General features: G+C 39.5%; 1 protein-coding gene across 3 annotated transcripts in view; it reads right to left on the reverse strand.

The window, feature by feature from the left end:
• Window positions 1-12,945, reverse strand: part of LOC149017778 (putative serine/threonine protein kinase IRE4) — a 38,584-nt gene extending 25,639 nt beyond the window's left edge. For 2 of the 3 annotated variants that reach the window (XM_089152103.1, XM_089152105.1), the window contains exons 1-7: window positions 12,404-12,945; window positions 10,247-10,341; window positions 9,955-10,167; window positions 8,397-9,731; window positions 6,690-6,862; window positions 6,343-6,589; window positions 4,351-4,443 (exon numbers count right to left, since the gene is read on the reverse strand). In XM_089152103.1, coding sequence (XP_089008229.1) covers window positions 4,351-4,443; window positions 6,343-6,589; window positions 6,690-6,862; window positions 8,397-9,731; window positions 9,955-10,167; window positions 10,247-10,341; window positions 12,404-12,647 — 2,400 coding nt within the window. In that variant the 5' untranslated portion in view covers window positions 12,648-12,945. The remainder of the gene's footprint in view (window positions 1-4,350; window positions 4,444-6,342; window positions 6,590-6,689; window positions 6,863-8,396; window positions 9,732-9,954; window positions 10,168-10,246; window positions 10,342-12,403) is intronic. The other variant, XM_089152104.1, reaches the window with a different exon arrangement.
• Between the last annotated feature and the right edge of the window lie 4,033 nt (window positions 12,946-16,978).

Consider the following 16,978-nt stretch of genomic DNA (forward strand, 5'->3'; position numbering starts at 1 on the left):
TTTTTTTTTGGCAGGAATTGTTCCAGTCTCTGTTACCCCTTGGTAGGGTGAACTAAGCGAACTGGTAGGATGTGGAGATCGATTGATCAATAGTGGATGGTTGATTGCTGTCCCACGCTCGTCCCTTTTGCATCTTGCTTGGAAATAACTATTGCTGAAGAAACTTCATGTTCACCATTGTCACTGCCTCATACATTCTCTTATAGCCTCCCAGTGCGAGTGTTTGGATGCATGTGTTTTGTTCATATCCTGCGCAGTTAAGAGAGTTGTTCCCCGGCAACAACTTGTGTCCTCCTTGGAAATGCTCAGTCCAGGTATTTATGCTATGATGTGAAATCCAAGACACTTGATATATCCTTGAATGTTCTCTTTAATGAGATTGCGTCATCTTTTCCTTAGCCTAATTAATCCGCTCCAGGGGAGAATGGTGATGGAGATGTACTGCGGCCTTCTCCTGTTTATCAACTCAAACCTTATTCTTCTGCAGCTGATGTTATGGATCAGCCTCAGTCTTCAGGCCAGCAGCTCTGCACTGCATCTTCTGGCAATTTCAGCTGACTTCAGAGGATTCCAGCCACCCAGCACAGCATGTTTATTCTCAGTGGCAAAACCAGTCTCTTTCCCAGTGTCAGACTACTCAAGAAGATCAGTAGTCTAGCCAGTTACTTCCCTTCGAGTCACTTCCTCAGATTATGGAGGACTTGCACAAGGCCCACGATTCTCAGGAGATTCTTGACGGAAGTTTTGGGAAGGATGCAGTTCCCTAAAATACTTTTGGGATGGGTGAAGGCGTGTATCAGCACTCTGATGTTCTCTATCAAGGTTTAAAGTATCCCACGATACTAGTCAATACTAGTAGATACATATCAATATTTGACCCAACCGATACGATACATCTCGATACATCTCTCCATTGAATTACACTAAAATACCTTAGCCAGAGCGATACAATACTCGATACAGGACGATACATCTCTTAAAATCACCTAACCGATACGATACTTGATACCGATACTTTAAACCTTGTTCTCTATCCTTATTAATGGGAGTCATGAAGGTATTTCTCAGGAGGTTGGGGGATTAGACAAGGGAACCCACTCTCGCCATATTTATTCACTCTGGCTAAGGCTATGGAGGCATTCTCTAGAATCATGAAAAGATTGGAAGCGGACAGTCAGATTAAGCTGCTGTCCAGGTCCAATTTGCACATATTTCCACTTGATGGTAGGGGTTTCAATAAAACCTTGCTGACCTGGCACAATTTCAGCCTGATTTTTTCTACTCAACGGGCAGGCTTGGGTTACAAAATAATGAGCCCTAATAGGATCGGGTCAGGTCGGGTCGGGTTCAGGTTTAGCCCTGGGGCCAACTCGACCCTATGTTAGTTTACTTTAATTAAAGTTATAGTTAAAAGTTAATTAATACCAATAATATACCAACGCCGCATTGCTCAGTTGGTAAAACCAACAATTTTCAACAATGAGGTCATTGGTTCGATACTTGGTGGCAATATTAATATGCATTTTGTTTCCTACTAAAAATTAGGGTCAGGGTTAGGGTTAATAAGGGCTTACCAAATCAAGGGGGTCCGGGTTGGGTTGGGTTAGGGTTGGGGATTTTTAAACCCTGACAAGGTTGGGTTGGGCTTGAGTTTCAATTTTAGCCCCCAAGGTAGGGTTAGGGTTCAAGGCTGGCCTGGCCCAACCCAGCCCATTGACACCCCTACTTGATGGTTGCATATGACTGCTGATTTTTCTGAAGGCAGTCAAAGCACATAAAGATTCGATTGTGGCTGGTGTGGGAGCTCTTACTAAGTTGTAGGCCACTCTTGGCTGCATCTCAATGAAGCTAAGTCCTCTATTATTTTCCTGAAACCAAAATTACCTTTCAAGTACTTGGGCGTACCTCTCTTTTCAGGGAGGCTTTGAGATGGAGATTGCACAACAATTCTTGATAAAGTAGGAAGGATGTTAGAAGGTTGAAAAGCTAAAGTTTTGTCTTGTGCAGGAAGGTTCCAGCCACTAAGGTCAGTTTTGCAAGGATACTACATGTACTAGACAGGATTTTTTGGGCTGCCTGGGAATGTGATTTCCAAATTGGTATCCATCTTTTCTAACTTCCTCTGGAGTGGTCCCTCCTTGAAAAAAAAGATGCATTTATTTTCTTAGGATGTAGTGTGTAAACCAAAAACTAAGGGAGGCCTAGGGATTAGACACATAAAAAGAGATGAATGTAGTAGTGTTAAAACGAAACACCAAGAAATAGCAAATCGAAAATAGAAACAAAACGAGAACACACAGAGATTTAACGTGGTTCACACACCAATGTGGGTGCTACGTCCACGGGTGAAGAGGAAGAACTTTTCACTATGTGGAAGAAGAACAAAGCAGAGATCTCACAACCAATTGCCAAGAACAACGTTACAAGTACTCTCACCCAAAACCCAAACCGAAATCCCAAATCTATAAGTAATCTTGTAGGCGAACATAAGGTACATATATAGACTCCAATCGGGTAAATGGGTCGGGTCTTACCAAGCGCTCCACATCCATCACGGATCTCCAAAAACAGGTCATTTGGGTCACCCAACAAAATATGTCGGTGCATATCCATCTTTGAAGTCAGGCACTAGAATTTGGGTCAAAACATAACAAGTAGGAATCTTGAAACAAATTTGGTGGATAGCTTCCAAAAAGAATAATATATTGTCCATTAGGTTTACTGTAGGCATCCAAAACAAGATACTGTATGGACACTTAAGAAACCCCACAATTGCTCATAGGTATAGAGGAAGGTGCTAAAGTATAGGGATAAAGCTGAACCCCTTATTCAGAACATCATTGGGAATGAGAAAGGAACTTATACGTGGCTGGATAACTGGCACTCTAGTGGCATCTTGATTAAAAGATTTGGCGACAGGCTGGTTAGATGCAGGTTCAATTCATATGGAGAAGGTGAATAGGTTTTCTCACAAGTGGTGGGTGGAGGAACTGTAAAATGCAATCTAGAGGATCCTGACTTAAGTGGAAAGGCTACCCCAGGAGGACAATGATTTAGTGGTCTGGCAAATTCATGACTAAGTCAGCATGGGAATGTAAGACAGTCTCAACAGGTAGGCTGGTGGACAGTTGTTTGGTTCTCAAATAATATCCCCAAGTAGGACTTCACTACTTGGAGATGTCTTAAGGATATATTTCCGACGAGGGATAATCTAGTGCAATGAAATATCCCAACATAGTTTGTGTAGGGCTGGAATTGAGAACAGAGATTAGTTGTTCTTCCAGTGTCATTTTAGCTCTCTAGTGTGGGGATGTATTTATGGAAAGCTAAACAAGAAGAGAAGAGAGAGATGCAGCCGCAAGAGAGAATCATTTGGATGTTGAACACCTTCGTGGACCCATTGGATGCATAGCAACTCTGGCTTTCCTCTTGACCATTCAACACATTGGACTGAGAGAAGACTAGAGACCAAATAGTTAGCTGAGAAGTGGAATAAATGGGTTGAGAGGAAGTCTAAGTTGCCTAGAGCTTTATTGTAGTTCAAGCGTCCTCAACATATGGTTGCACTACATTGTCATGGGGGTTTAATCAACTCAAAAGCTTCTATGGTGGTAAGATAAGGCATGAAGGGGGAGATCCTATTTTGGCTGGCTTTTGCAGGTAAGGGAAAACAACTTTCCATATTAGCCATGGAGATGAAAGCAATCCATGAAGGCTTGAAGATCTGCATATCAAAAGGATTGCTGGGTGTTTCTACCTGATCTAATTCAAAGTTGGCAATAGACATTATTAATGGGAGCCACGAAGGGCTGTGAACAGTCCAACCTTTTGAAAGGGGAAATATGACTGATGGCAGCTGTCCTCACGTAAAGGAATTTATGCATGTGTATACAGAGCAAAACCAGCCAGCTAATTTCACGACTGGCATGCAGTTGACATAGAGCCGAGTGAAGTGGGTAGCTAGTGATTTTCAAGGGGAGTTAGTGGACCTTATTCAAAAGGATGCAGAAGTTCATGTTTACTTTAGAATGTAATGGGTTTTGGGTTTTCTTTCTCGTGTGGGACCCTGGGTAGGAGGGAAGGCCCTCCTTTGTTGGAATCTGCTTCCCCCAACTGCAGTTCTACAAGATTTTGCGTTTTCTGTATCCCCCCCTTTTTCTAATACAAAAGCAACTATTTATCACCCAAAGAAAAAAAGCAAAGAAAGAGGAAGATGATGATGATTAGCACATGGACAATTAATGTCATGCAAACACCTCTAAGATTTTCAAACAACAAAATTTGTTCTGACATTTCATGAAAGTTTTAATACATAAGAAATAAGAAGGAAAGCATAAGGTTGACAATTACCACAAATGGGTTTCGAACTGTGATTAATATGTTACGCTCTGCTAATATTCTTTCAATGTCATTTTTCCGTATCATATTTAATTTCTTGAGTACCTGCACACATTAACCTATTCATATCAACTCAGAAATATAATACTGGTAATGAACAGGTTCCAATAATTGAAGTACTACAGCAAAAACCAGATGAACTATAAAATGTCTAGAAATTTCAATCTATCATCATTTTATTTAAGTTCATGAGAAACTGTGCTTTGGTATTAGTCAAGGGTAGTTTACGTAGTATGCTTTATTTGCTTATTTCTTATTTCCCTACTTTGTCACTCAAGTCATTATATATGTAGAACAAAGTGGGAGCTCCAACACTAAGTGGAAAGCTTCCAAGGTTAAGCAAACACATTGGTTCTCAGAGTTCTACTCTTCTCTTTAATTATTACTTGCATGGTATCAAAGCTAGATCTCTAGGGACTGCTACAACCTTCTAGGTGTCTTACTCCTCTTTTTCAAGGCTTCAGTCATCATTGACGATTCCAGTTCAAGTCTTGAGAGTTCCTTTCAGTTTTTTATTGAAAGGGGTGCAGCACCCTATACTGTATTTTTTATAATATTTTTAGACTAATTCTTGATCGAAGGTTGAGAACTAGGTCTACTTTTACTGGTGGAGATTGTTTACGGAGTGCATGATGTATTCAAGAGCTTAGAGATCAAGTTTTTGTAACAATTTTAGTGAAGATGAACATCGCAAAGGTTTTTCATTGCTCAAGATTGATTTTTTCAAAGAGAGGTCTTGAAAATCAGTTTTTCAGGTTTTAGGCTTGATGCAGGTGGTTGATCTTCATTAACTTAGAGATTGGAAATCAAGCTTGCTTCAAGGACTTCAGATGGAGCATCAACTTTTCAGGGTTTCGAAACCAATTTTTAGGGTTTTGGTGCAGGGATCCATTTTCTCAGTGTTTTGGATCTCTTTTCCAATCTTAGGGATGTATTGGAACTTCATTCTCCTCTGTGTTTATTGAAATGTCTGAGCCACCAAAGTCTGTCATCAGTGAGGTTGTATCTTCATCATACAACCACATTATTGAGAAGAAGGTACATTGGGTTTCCAACCATGCTACTGGTACTGATTTTGCTGCTATATCATCTTCTCAGTTTGAGCCTTCGAGGGTATCATTGTGCAGGTGTTTGATGAGCATCATGCACGCTGCAGTTTCTCAATCTTTCCAGCCATCTATTGCTGCCTTTGACTATTGATCAAAGGCATCAGATCATACGACTCCAGGTATAGTTTCTTCCTTTTATGCAACATCCTTAGTCTTACCTTAACTGGTGGTTCTTTAGCTAAAGTAAATGGTACAGAGACTTCTGATGCTATTCTTTCTTTGTTATATCTTCTAATCTTTATTTGCCTGGCTTTCCTTTTAAGCTTTTGTTTGTTAAGAAGTTTACCACAATTTACTATCATTCTGTAATGTTTTTCTCGGAGTCTACTTCTAGTTTGAATTGTGAGTCCACCCAATTTGACAAGCTCACCATGTAAGCTATCTCCCTAGCTTACTTAGTCATGCCCTGGACCTATCTTATTCTCGTGGGGTGTGACACTCCATCTACAACTACTTGTGGTCATTTGACTTGTGACTTATGAGTGAGAGGATTGCAAGTGACTGCATCAAGAGGTCCTTCACAAGAGCTAGGGGATTAAAATCAATGTAGCACTTGCAACTACAAATAGTCATGAAAAGATTATCATTCCTTGGATTAACAAACATTACTGACCATATAAGTTCTCATTGTTCTTCCAATTTGGTGTTTCCCTTAAATATTCAGGCAGATTTTGTTTGCCAATAATAGGAAAGCCAAAGGTGACCAGCAGAGTAGAATGGGTATTAAATAAAAGATGGGCAAAAGAGAATTGTGAAAAAAAAAACTACCAGTACCACGAAAAACTGGACATCAACTAAAGACCTTTTAAAGTTTGCAATGTTGTATGCACAAGACCTTTATGGCAAATAAATCTCCCGTTGTCCGCTTTCGTGCAAGAAAAACTTTTCCAAAGGCACCACGGCTAATTGGTTTCATAATTTCGAAGTCATCGATGCTTGTACTGTGAGAGGGATGTGAAGGACTTGACACTGCACTACTCCTCGAACCGCTATCCACTGCAAATCCAACACCTCCTCTATCCTTGTTTTCACTCATAACACTTACTCCTTTCATCAGCTCAAAAGCCAGTAGATACTTGTCCCTAGGTATTATTTTCAGAGTGTTGGAAATGGAAAGTAAAAATCAGAGCAGTTGCTACAAACATGACAAGAAATAACAAATTCTCTGATGTCAACAATTACCTTATAAGATTCTCTATCCGCTTCCCAAATGTGTCAATTACTAGAGCTTTCACCTGGCTTTGCTGTATAATATCATGTAAATCATTCATAGATGCAAGCAAATACTCAGAAGCTTCTTCTTTTGCAGGATCCGTGCTTGCCACAAAGTGGGCAATGTCTGCAAGGTCAGTCATCTGCAAGTAGAGGTTCCAGATATCAGCTCACACAAACTCCCCACATAGAGCAAAACAAAGCCTATATATATATAAAAGGTCAAATAATTGTGGAAAACAAAACCCTAATAAAAAAAAAATCATTCTCACAAATTGAGAATTGAATTATAAGATGAAGAAATGACCAGGAAGCAGTTCTCAAAAGCCCATATCACAATGGTTGGGATGAAAATACGGGAGCAGACTTGTATGACAAACCCACTCCCACATCAACAGGATAATGTCCCCAATTGATAAAAAAAAATTTGTCCCATAAGTGATGACTGATAAATCAGCAAGTTGAAACCTAATGGATTGGCAATGCTTGGATATTAGAGATTATCAAACCAGTAGAACTCGGTGAAACATTTAAGGGCACAACTCATTGGTCCCCTCATGTTTAGAGCTCAATGATCCTACTACCTTCAATTTTTTGAAGCCTAAAATGTTTACAGGCAACTCTTGATAGAAATGCCCAAAATAAACAGAATCGAGATAAGCCTTTCAGCACTCTCTGCAAACCTAGTCCATCAAAGTCAGCTGCAGGGAACCAAGCGCACTAATATGGAACGGAAACCCCGACAAAAGAACCTCTTTCTGAAGTATAATAGCACAGAATATAAAACCAAAGTTTTTTCCTTAATTGAATCTCTAGCCGCCAAAAGATACTTTAAACAGAAGCACTAAAGGGAAATTAAGTTAATGAAGATGCTGGACAGAACTCTACATAATTCAGTAAAAACAAGTTACAAAATAATAACTTGGGTTCTAATAACAAAGCAAGACAACCCTATTGAGCTCATAGGTCAAGATCTCAGTTTCTGGCCTGGTTTGGTCACTCCAAAAACCAAAGACTTGCTGTACACACTGGCTCTGTCAAAACTTGGATTTCAACCATACTTTTCATTTCAGCCAGGCTGAAACCTATACAGCTCAAAGATTTCGATTAGTTTAGACCAAGATTTAGTTCCATGCATAGGACCACCCATCATGGTGAATTAGATAGGAAGACCAAAAGAACAATCAAACACAGGGTATCCCAGGGAATAGAGTGTGACAGCTGACTAGTTTTTTACTCTGAGCTTGGGAAAGAAAAGGGTGGCAATCAATTGAAATAGAACAAATTTAATTTCAACCATCACACAACATTGTGATTTTCATGAATAGCACAAAGGGACGATCAAGACAGCACAAGGAATTCATTCCATTATAAATTTGTTTTACTGCTTCACGGTTTATCCTTGGAGTATATAGGCTTGTAGCATATTGTTTTCTGCAGGATATAGACCTTCACAGTTTTTCCCCTAGCCAAGAAATCCCAAATACTAGTTTCCCCTGAAGTTCCAGGATAGATAATGTAACATGGACAGCTGAGGTAATTATTCAATCCAAAGATATTCAATTTTTGTATAAAAGATTATATTCCTTCAAAAGAAATGGCTTAAAATGCAAATTGATGACAAATCTAATAAATGCAGAAAACGGGGAAATAAATAGAATCTTATCAATAACTCACCTGCTCTACATCCTCTTGCTCAGAGGGATTGTTGTGCTCTAACCAGAACAAGTCAAAATGGCTTGCCCGTGGAGTACATGTGGAGGATGGTGGTGTGATATTCTCATTGGATGACAGTGCACCACAGCCAAGCTTCTGACCAAATTGACCCTTCAAATCGCTGGAAGTAGAAAGATGAGAATCATCTAAACAAGCTGTGTCCATCTCATGAATATCTTCAAACATTCCTTCTACACCTTTGTTGTGCCAATCAATTATTTTTGGAGAATGACCTTCTGATCCAACCAAGGAGCTTGTTGTCTGTACTCTTGAAATGTCAGGACTGTTGTAGGGTTCATGAAAATTCATACTACGAGAAACTACAATTTGCTCCAATATCTCTGCAAGCTTTGATAGGCATTCATCAATATCTACACATTGAAAATCACATTTATCCGCATACGCACATATATAGGAATGTGATTCCAAATGAGAAGTTGGAACAATTTCCTCACAGATTCGACAGATAACTGAATCTGATTCATCAAAACACTGCACTTGTTCATTAAGTAAACTGGAAGAGGACTTGTGCATCAACTTTCCAGGTAAAATATCGTCAGATTTATGGCACTGTTGAACAGCCTCATCCTGGTCTGAGGAAGAGGCCTTCCTTTTACGAGAAGCAGAGTTGCATGAATCAGTACCCAAGACTCTACTTTCACTTGAATGGACAACAATTTCAGAATTTTGAGAAGATGACTTCTTTAGTGAGGCATCAGAATTCTTTTTGAAAGTTGTGTCACTATCATCCAATAGTACTTTGGGTCCAGGACAGGTCATCTGAGGGACGGTATATACCTTATCCTCTGCCTGCAATTGATGCTTGTTACTGTCCTCCTGTTTCAAAGCGCTACCTGAACCACAATCTGCACTACCTGGTTTCGGCAACCAATGCATTTCAACCACAGGAATATTTTCTAAACATTGCTCAAGTTTTTGAAGAGAATTCACATTGATTGGCTTGCCATCTTTCTGAAACTGCAACAGCCTTGTGCAGCGAGTCAAAATGAAAAGCATACGTGTAAAGATCTGCTTCAGTAATCCTTCTTCATGGTTCTGCCTTTTCTCTGCTAAATCCTGCACAATACTCTCACACTTTGCACGGAACTCACAGGAGGTCAACTTCACACAGTTCCTCGCAAGAAGTAGCAGGTCTTCCAGTACTATATGCCCTTCAGGAGATGAAGAGCCCTTCCTCTCCAGAACATCCACAAGACAACCTGCAAAATTAGCCAGCTCTACATTCACCACTTCTTTTGCAGTATCAAACCTTGAACGCAAGGACCCCCAAAACTCCTGGATATCAAATCGGGCAAATAAAAAGAGGACATGAATGTAAAATATTTATAGAGGCTACAAGAATAACTAAATTACTGAATAATGTCAAGCATACATACGATTATTGAACATTGAAAACAGGCACCTTTGCATGTAGAGATATGAAAAAAGAAAAAAAAAATCAAAATACAAATCTCAAAGTTTTACAATGTCATACAGGAGCCAGTTGACAAAACAGTACCTTCAAATCATTAACGCCGTGGGCTCGGGGCTGAGCATGTCGAATAGCACCTTTGAGTCCCAATTCATAGGAAAATCCTGTACCTTTTGGTAATTTTCTTGTGGATATGCTGTCCTTTGATGATTGCTTTCCACTAGAATATTTCTGACCCGCACTGTGTTTACTTCCAACCAAATTTTCCTTATGGGGAGAACTAGCATCAGCAGTTCTGACCTGCCAAAATTGGGGTAGGGCATTATTAATACTTCATACATGATGGTACAACTTACGATAGTTAAATGCTAAATCTAACCTCAGAATTTGGAGGGATATCATCAAATTCTTGGTTAGAATCTTCAGTGAGATACGAACTGGACAATGGTGCAGATTTACTCCCTTTTTTATTTCCTGTACAATATATACAACGAAACTCAATTCAGTTGTATCTATATCAAAGGATATTTCAAACGTCACTAGACAGAAAATAAAAACAGGTTTGCTACATTGAAAGGCCAAAACTTGCTAAATTGGAAGAGGCCCAATATACACCTAAGTCCTCCATACTTGCTCGACTATGATATGTACCATGGAATTTAATTCCAGGCACCCAATCAAAATAAATGTTCACAGAGGGTGTAATGGCCTGAATTCCCCACCCATAAGAAAACAGTATTAGATAACTGATGCCTTCACTGGACCAACTGATGAAAACAGATAAATGAACCTTTGCACCTGCTGGGTTCTTTCGGTAAACCTAGCAGAAATTGTGGGGGGCATTGACCATAAATCCTACTCTCAGGCTGCCCTCTTAAAATTGACATCCACGAGGCCTTAAATTCTTTGAGCTGGGATTTGATTCCTGACAATCAAATTCAAATGGCCTTCCTGGCCATTTGCACTGGATCCAGACCTGCATTTCTTCTCCCTGTCTTCTGGGCCATCATCAATGGTGCTCCCACTGGGTTCTTTCTTTCCAAGTTGGTATTAGACTAGAATACCCGCTCTCCCTTTCCCTCTTCTCTCTTGCCCTCGAGGTTCTCTCTAGGAGTATTCAAGCCAAAACTTACCAGCACCTTATCCCCCTTTGTCCAAGTGCAAGAGCCTCAACCTTACCCACCTTGCTTTCATTGATGATCTCATGATCTTTTCCAAGGCCTCCCCCTATTCCATCTCTTCTATCATGTCTTCCCTACTCCTTTGAAAGCCTGTGAAGCCTTCAAATCAATCATTTAAAACCCAAACTCTTCCCATCGGGTGTTCCAACTTTGAAAAGGAAGCTCTTGTCTGCTTAACCAGGTTCACCCTTGACTATCTTTCCTTATCCCTCCTTCACTTACCAGCCACCACTGCACCTCCCCATGCTAGATCCTATCCTCAAGCATTGCCAACTTTGGAAACAACCTCTACCCTTTTTTGGATAAATAAAAAATTCATTAACCAAAGGGAAGAAAAGAAGGGGGGGGGGGATACAACGATTATTAAGGGCAGAGCCCAGTCAAAAACAATGAAGAAAAACAGAGCTCAACGAGGCACCAGGCCTTACAACAAAGCTAACAGTGAGCAACCAAGAAATAAGGTCAAATAAAAATCAAGACTTAGTTCTTCGCGCTATTCTCTTTCTTCCTTTTACATGGGATCTAGATATTCCTCTCCCAAGTTTCTATTTTTCCCCACTAGTTAACACTCCACAATAGAACATGAGAAAGAGGAAAGGGCAAACTGGTTAACTACCAAGAAATTTTTTTTTTTAATTTGTAATGCCAATTATCAAGTTGCCTTGAGTTCAACTACTAGCATCCTTACCAGTTTCCTGGTCCTTAGGCAGTTAATCATGTCTTCCAAGTCCAGATGGAATCAGCTAAGAACCATCAACAGGAAACCAACATACATGCAAAGTCACAAGAAGGAAGCAGAAGAACGGAGAATTCAAGGAAAGATGACAAAGAAGAATCCTACTCAGCATCTAATATCCATTTTACAAAATAATAGCGGAAACAACCAAACCACAAATCATTACGCATGTGGCTGAATAGTAGCTAGCAGTCGCAAGGAGGGCAATTGCTAGAAAACCCACAATTTGGGGAGTAAAGACAAAGCCAAGGAGTTCAATCAGAGATAATACAGAATACCCTTAAACTCGTACACTGGAAGGGTAAAATTTCAAGTCTACGTCACAATCTGTACAGGTGAGAAAACAAACAGCAATCTGCTAAACAGGGACTAATAATAAACATGAATGCAGAACACAACAACGATTTTTGTGGAAGACGCAATGATATGTTTTTATATAAATTTACAGAAGCAAAAGCGCAAAAATGCAGAACTAACGGACAGTACTTTAGAATCAGATGAATCTATAAATGTAAGCCCCTCGCCATTGTAGTTGGACGAACAATTATCAGGTGAATCTTATGAGAAACTTAACATGAAGAGACCTCAATAGCAAAACAAAGTTAAGGAACTTCTTTACCGCCATCAGTCCTTCCATGCTTTTCCTCAACCGTTATCTGCTTTGCTAGAGAACTAGGAACTCCACTGGAGGATCCCTCAAGAACCACTGTGTGGGAATCAATAACAGAAGTCAAATCTTCAATTTTGGAAGAACTCGACGCATCTTTCGAAGAAGATGCAGGTCGAGTCTTAATTCGATTTAGTCCGGATGGAATGCCCATTTCAATGGATGAATCTTCATCCTTATTAATAGAACCCGACATTAAATTTATCTGTTTTCAGTATTGTTTCAGCAGCAGAAACGAGCTGCCTCCAGTGAATCGAATCCAACTGAAACTCAGAACAACTCAAGGGGGTAAATGTAAAAGGGAAAGATTGGAACACTGGAGCTGAGAGAAAGCTGTTTATCGCGAATTAGCAACGAGAGGGAGAGAAATGATGGGTCTTGAATTTATTATGTCCATATTCATTTCGTGGAGAGCGTCAGAGAGAACTGGAGAAGAGCGAACAAGAGAGCGGGAAGTGTACACTCCGGCAAGAAGTCGGCGCCGAGGATGGACGTTCAGGTTAACGTACGCGAAGATTTTTTCAGATTTATCCACGTGGCAGAGATGAAGTTTATTCGATCAGCTGGGTGAGTATTCGAATATTTTATTGGGGAACGGCGTGCACGGAATCATTATCTATCAGCATTTTGCTTTGATCATGCACATTAGGTAAAAGAAACATTTCGGTCGAGATTTCGATCTCACCCATTGAAATTCAATTAAGCAAAATTTTGAATCTGACGGACCGAAATCTTGTTTGACACTAAAAACGCATGACTATTGCAATTTCGTTATTCAGCAGATTGTTAGGGTTTTAAAAACTGAATCAAAATCACCTCTTCTTACAAGAGAAAGAAGTGTTCACGTAACAAAATAAAGAAGAACTAAGGTTTAAAGTATCCCACAATACCATACAACCGATATCCATATTTAATCAAACCGATACGATACATCTCAATATGTCTATCCATTGAATTACACTAAATACATTATCCAGAGCGATACAATACTCGATATTAGACAATATGTCTCTTAAAATCATCTGTGACCTATACTTTAAACTTTAAATAGAACTCAATTATAAATATTTTTCAAATATTTATAGGGATGAAAATATCAGTGTGACCCACGTAGGTCTCACCTCTATTTTTTTATATAAATAAATTACCCACCCTTAATTTGTAGTCCAAACTCCAAAGCATAGTCATGATTTGTAAGTCGCTTTTTCTTTTTCCTTTTTTTTTTTTTTTTGACATTTTTTAAAGAAAAATAGTTCAAAATCCGTACATTTGTTATCTAACCTAATTTTTTCTTTTAAATGAACCACGCCTTGGCGCAATTCTGAGCATACTTTCACAAACACAAAAAAATAGAGGGACATTCTCGTCTTCTTCATTTCAAAATATTATTTTTATTTTAAACTTTTAAAAAATCAAAGATTCTTCTTTGTTTCATGTCCTTCTTTTTTCTTTTTCTGTTAAAAGAAATCTTTCTTTCCACATTTATGCCAAACAAGAAAATTTGTTTCTTATCTAAAACAGGAAATGGTAAATAGAAAAATTAAATTACAATCCCTTAGAAGCTAATTCTAGTGCTTCAAAGATTGATATGATTAATTCAAACCCAATTATCTGTTCTGATACATTTGGACTCATCATTCATTAAAAAAAAAAAAAAACTCATGATTCATGAATTTTGTGGTTTTCAATAAAAATGATTCATATACTAGTTGCTTATATGGACCTAACACATGATTCATATTATACAAATTGCTTATATGGACTTAAAACATGTAAAAAATGAAAAAACAGCACTACAATATACAACAACAACAACAACAACAATAAGCCTTTTCCCAACTAAATGGGGTGGCCTGGTTCTGCCCTCCTCGTGTTCGGCCTGCGTCGGCCGCTCTATCCTTTCTCCCCTTCTCCTGGTTATCTTGGTCTCCCCGCTCTTCTGTTCCTTCTTGGTTTTCCTTCTCCGCGGCTTTATGGTCTCCGTTGCGTGGCCGTGCCCCTCCGCTTTCTGCTTTCCTTTGGGCTCCCGGCCTCTTTGTCGTTTCTTATCTTATCCATCCTGTTTGCCCTCTCCTCTTGCTTCTCTTTCGCTCGGTTTTCTTTGTTCTTTTCCCCCCTCCCCGTCATCTGCTGGGCACGGTCCTTAAATTTTCCTTTGCTTTTGGATCGCGTCACATAGCCCCGGTGCACCTCTCCCTTCTCCCCCTTTTTTTCTTTGGGCCTCATCTTCTAATCCCTCTTTTCTTTGTTGCCTGGTCCTCTCCTCGGGATCTCTTTTCGTCGTTCCCACTTCTCATCGCCGTCTGCTGTTACCTAGATATTCGTCTTCGTCTACTGTTTGCCTTTTGATTCCAGCTACTCTCCATGTTCTAATTTGGTTTATCCCCACTTGGGTCTCATCATCACCAATATCATCCGCGCTCCCGGGGCCTCATCTTGTGTCTTTGGTTATTCATCCTTCCGTGCATGTTCCAGCACTACAATATGAAAATAATAAAATAAATTACATAGAAATATGATTCCGTCTAATAATGCCTCTCAAAGGACGAAAAAGCATATGATGGTTCAGCAGCTCTTTCACCATTTGGTACCTTTTAACACTTGAAGATGTCCACTTCTAAAGATCCATCAGATCATTTAAAATGCTAAATGGATTACTATGATCTCCATTAAATGTCAAGTAAGCTAAAAGATGATGGTTCCATTGTATCCTTCCAACTGAATTTTCTTTTCGAAGTCAAACTATAGTATCAAAGCATCATACTTGACATTATTTGAAAGCTAAACTAAGAGCTGCCATCCAAATCAAAAGGCTGAAATGTTAAATGAGGGTGTAAATGTGTAATTGTATCCTTCAATCAGACACAGGACAGTTTTGGCAAAAGTAATAATTTGGAATTTTGGGTGTTGATAGAAGCTTGCTTTAGCTCATGAACTATGCTCTGGTGCATTCAGAAACTGGAAGGTACAGAGAAGTAAGACGATATGTCTTCAACCTGAAAATCAACCATGCAAACTAAATTTCAAATAAAAGAATAAGATAACATTAATGTACAGATGAATAGAAAGTTTAAATTCAAACATGTACTCTCATTGATGCTAACTCTGCTCTGTGTTGTTGGTGTCACTAAGGCAATGATCCAGAACCCAGTAAAGTCCTAAATTCTCAGTGAAAGCATTCTCGACCAATAGTATTAACCATATAAAGCAAGGAGGGGATAAGGTAGTAGGGCCACCCAAGGTTCGGCATGTTGGCCCATGTCGCCGTGTCGGACCCTGGCGACATGTTGCCAAAAGTTGAGTGACTTTTGGTTGGGGATCGCCGGCCTTGAGAAAACCCTTGTAAGTCCGGTTCACATCGATAGTGAGAGATGGGTCTTCATCAACGGCCTGGAAGATGAGAGCCGGCCGTTTTGCGTTGGGAGGAAATAATGAGAGGGCTTCAAGGAGGACGGAGCGAGAGAGGGAATCGACGAAGATGAGTTTTGATTCGGTGTGGCGGAGGAGGATTGAAATGGTGCGAGCGTCGAGACGGATGTTGAGAATTGCTCCGGCCATCGGAACGGTGAAGTGGAGTTTGTACATGGCCGGAATATTTGGGTCAAAGACAAAGACGACCTGGCCTCTTCGAATTCCTAGAGAGGAGATTGCATAAGCGATTTGGAGGCAACGCTAGTAGGTTTGAGACCAAGTGAAGGTGGTTTCATTGTAGACGATGGAGGCACAATCACCGTAAACAGTAGAAGCTTGTTGGAGGAACCCTAAGGGTGTGAGAGGAGAAGAATTTGCAGAGTTTGGCTTGAGAAGATCTTAAGTTGGCGACCCTTGGTCGATATTTCGACCGTTATATCACCAACTTTTGGTTACTTCGGTGTCGCTTGGGGGTGTTGCCGACACGAGGAACCTTGGGGCCACCATCCCCTTCTTTTAAACAGCAAATTCTTGATAAATTTTTTTTTTTTAATTACATATCATTACTATTGTGCTGATGTTATTACTAAACAAATATTTTTTTTCTTTTTGATGAAAAAATATTCCAAATAACAAATTTTGAGGGTATAATTGGACCTTTCAAATTTTTCTTAAAGTGAATCGTCATCATGTTATTAGAAGATGTCATTGTATAATAAGTTTTTGAAACAATAACAATGTCTGTCGGTGATCTCTTCACCAAAAACTGGTGGTCGTTACCAACTAACAAAAGAAAAACAAGTAATGCATGGGATATCAAGAAAGAGATTCATTTCTTTTAGAGGAAAAAATATATATATATGAGATATTTTTCTTGGAACCCGTTGAAATCTCCATTTTCCATTTGTTTGCAAGAAAAGAGAAAAGCACTTTTCAAACATCAGACCAACAGACATTAGATCTAGGAAGCAAGTGTGGCTTTGAATTGTACATGTTTACCAAATATTGAGACTGCAATTCCACTTGACACTTGAAGTCATGCCCACTTCTAAAGATTCACCAGATCATTTGAAATGCTGAATGGATATGACTATGATCTCAATTAAATGTCAAGTA

Source organism: Hakea prostrata, chromosome 4 (assembly GCF_041222555.1).
Source record: "Hakea prostrata isolate BN-2017 chromosome 4, UWA_Hpros_2, whole genome shotgun sequence".
In the NCBI taxonomy this organism is placed as follows: domain Eukaryota; kingdom Viridiplantae; phylum Streptophyta; class Magnoliopsida; order Proteales; family Proteaceae; genus Hakea; species Hakea prostrata.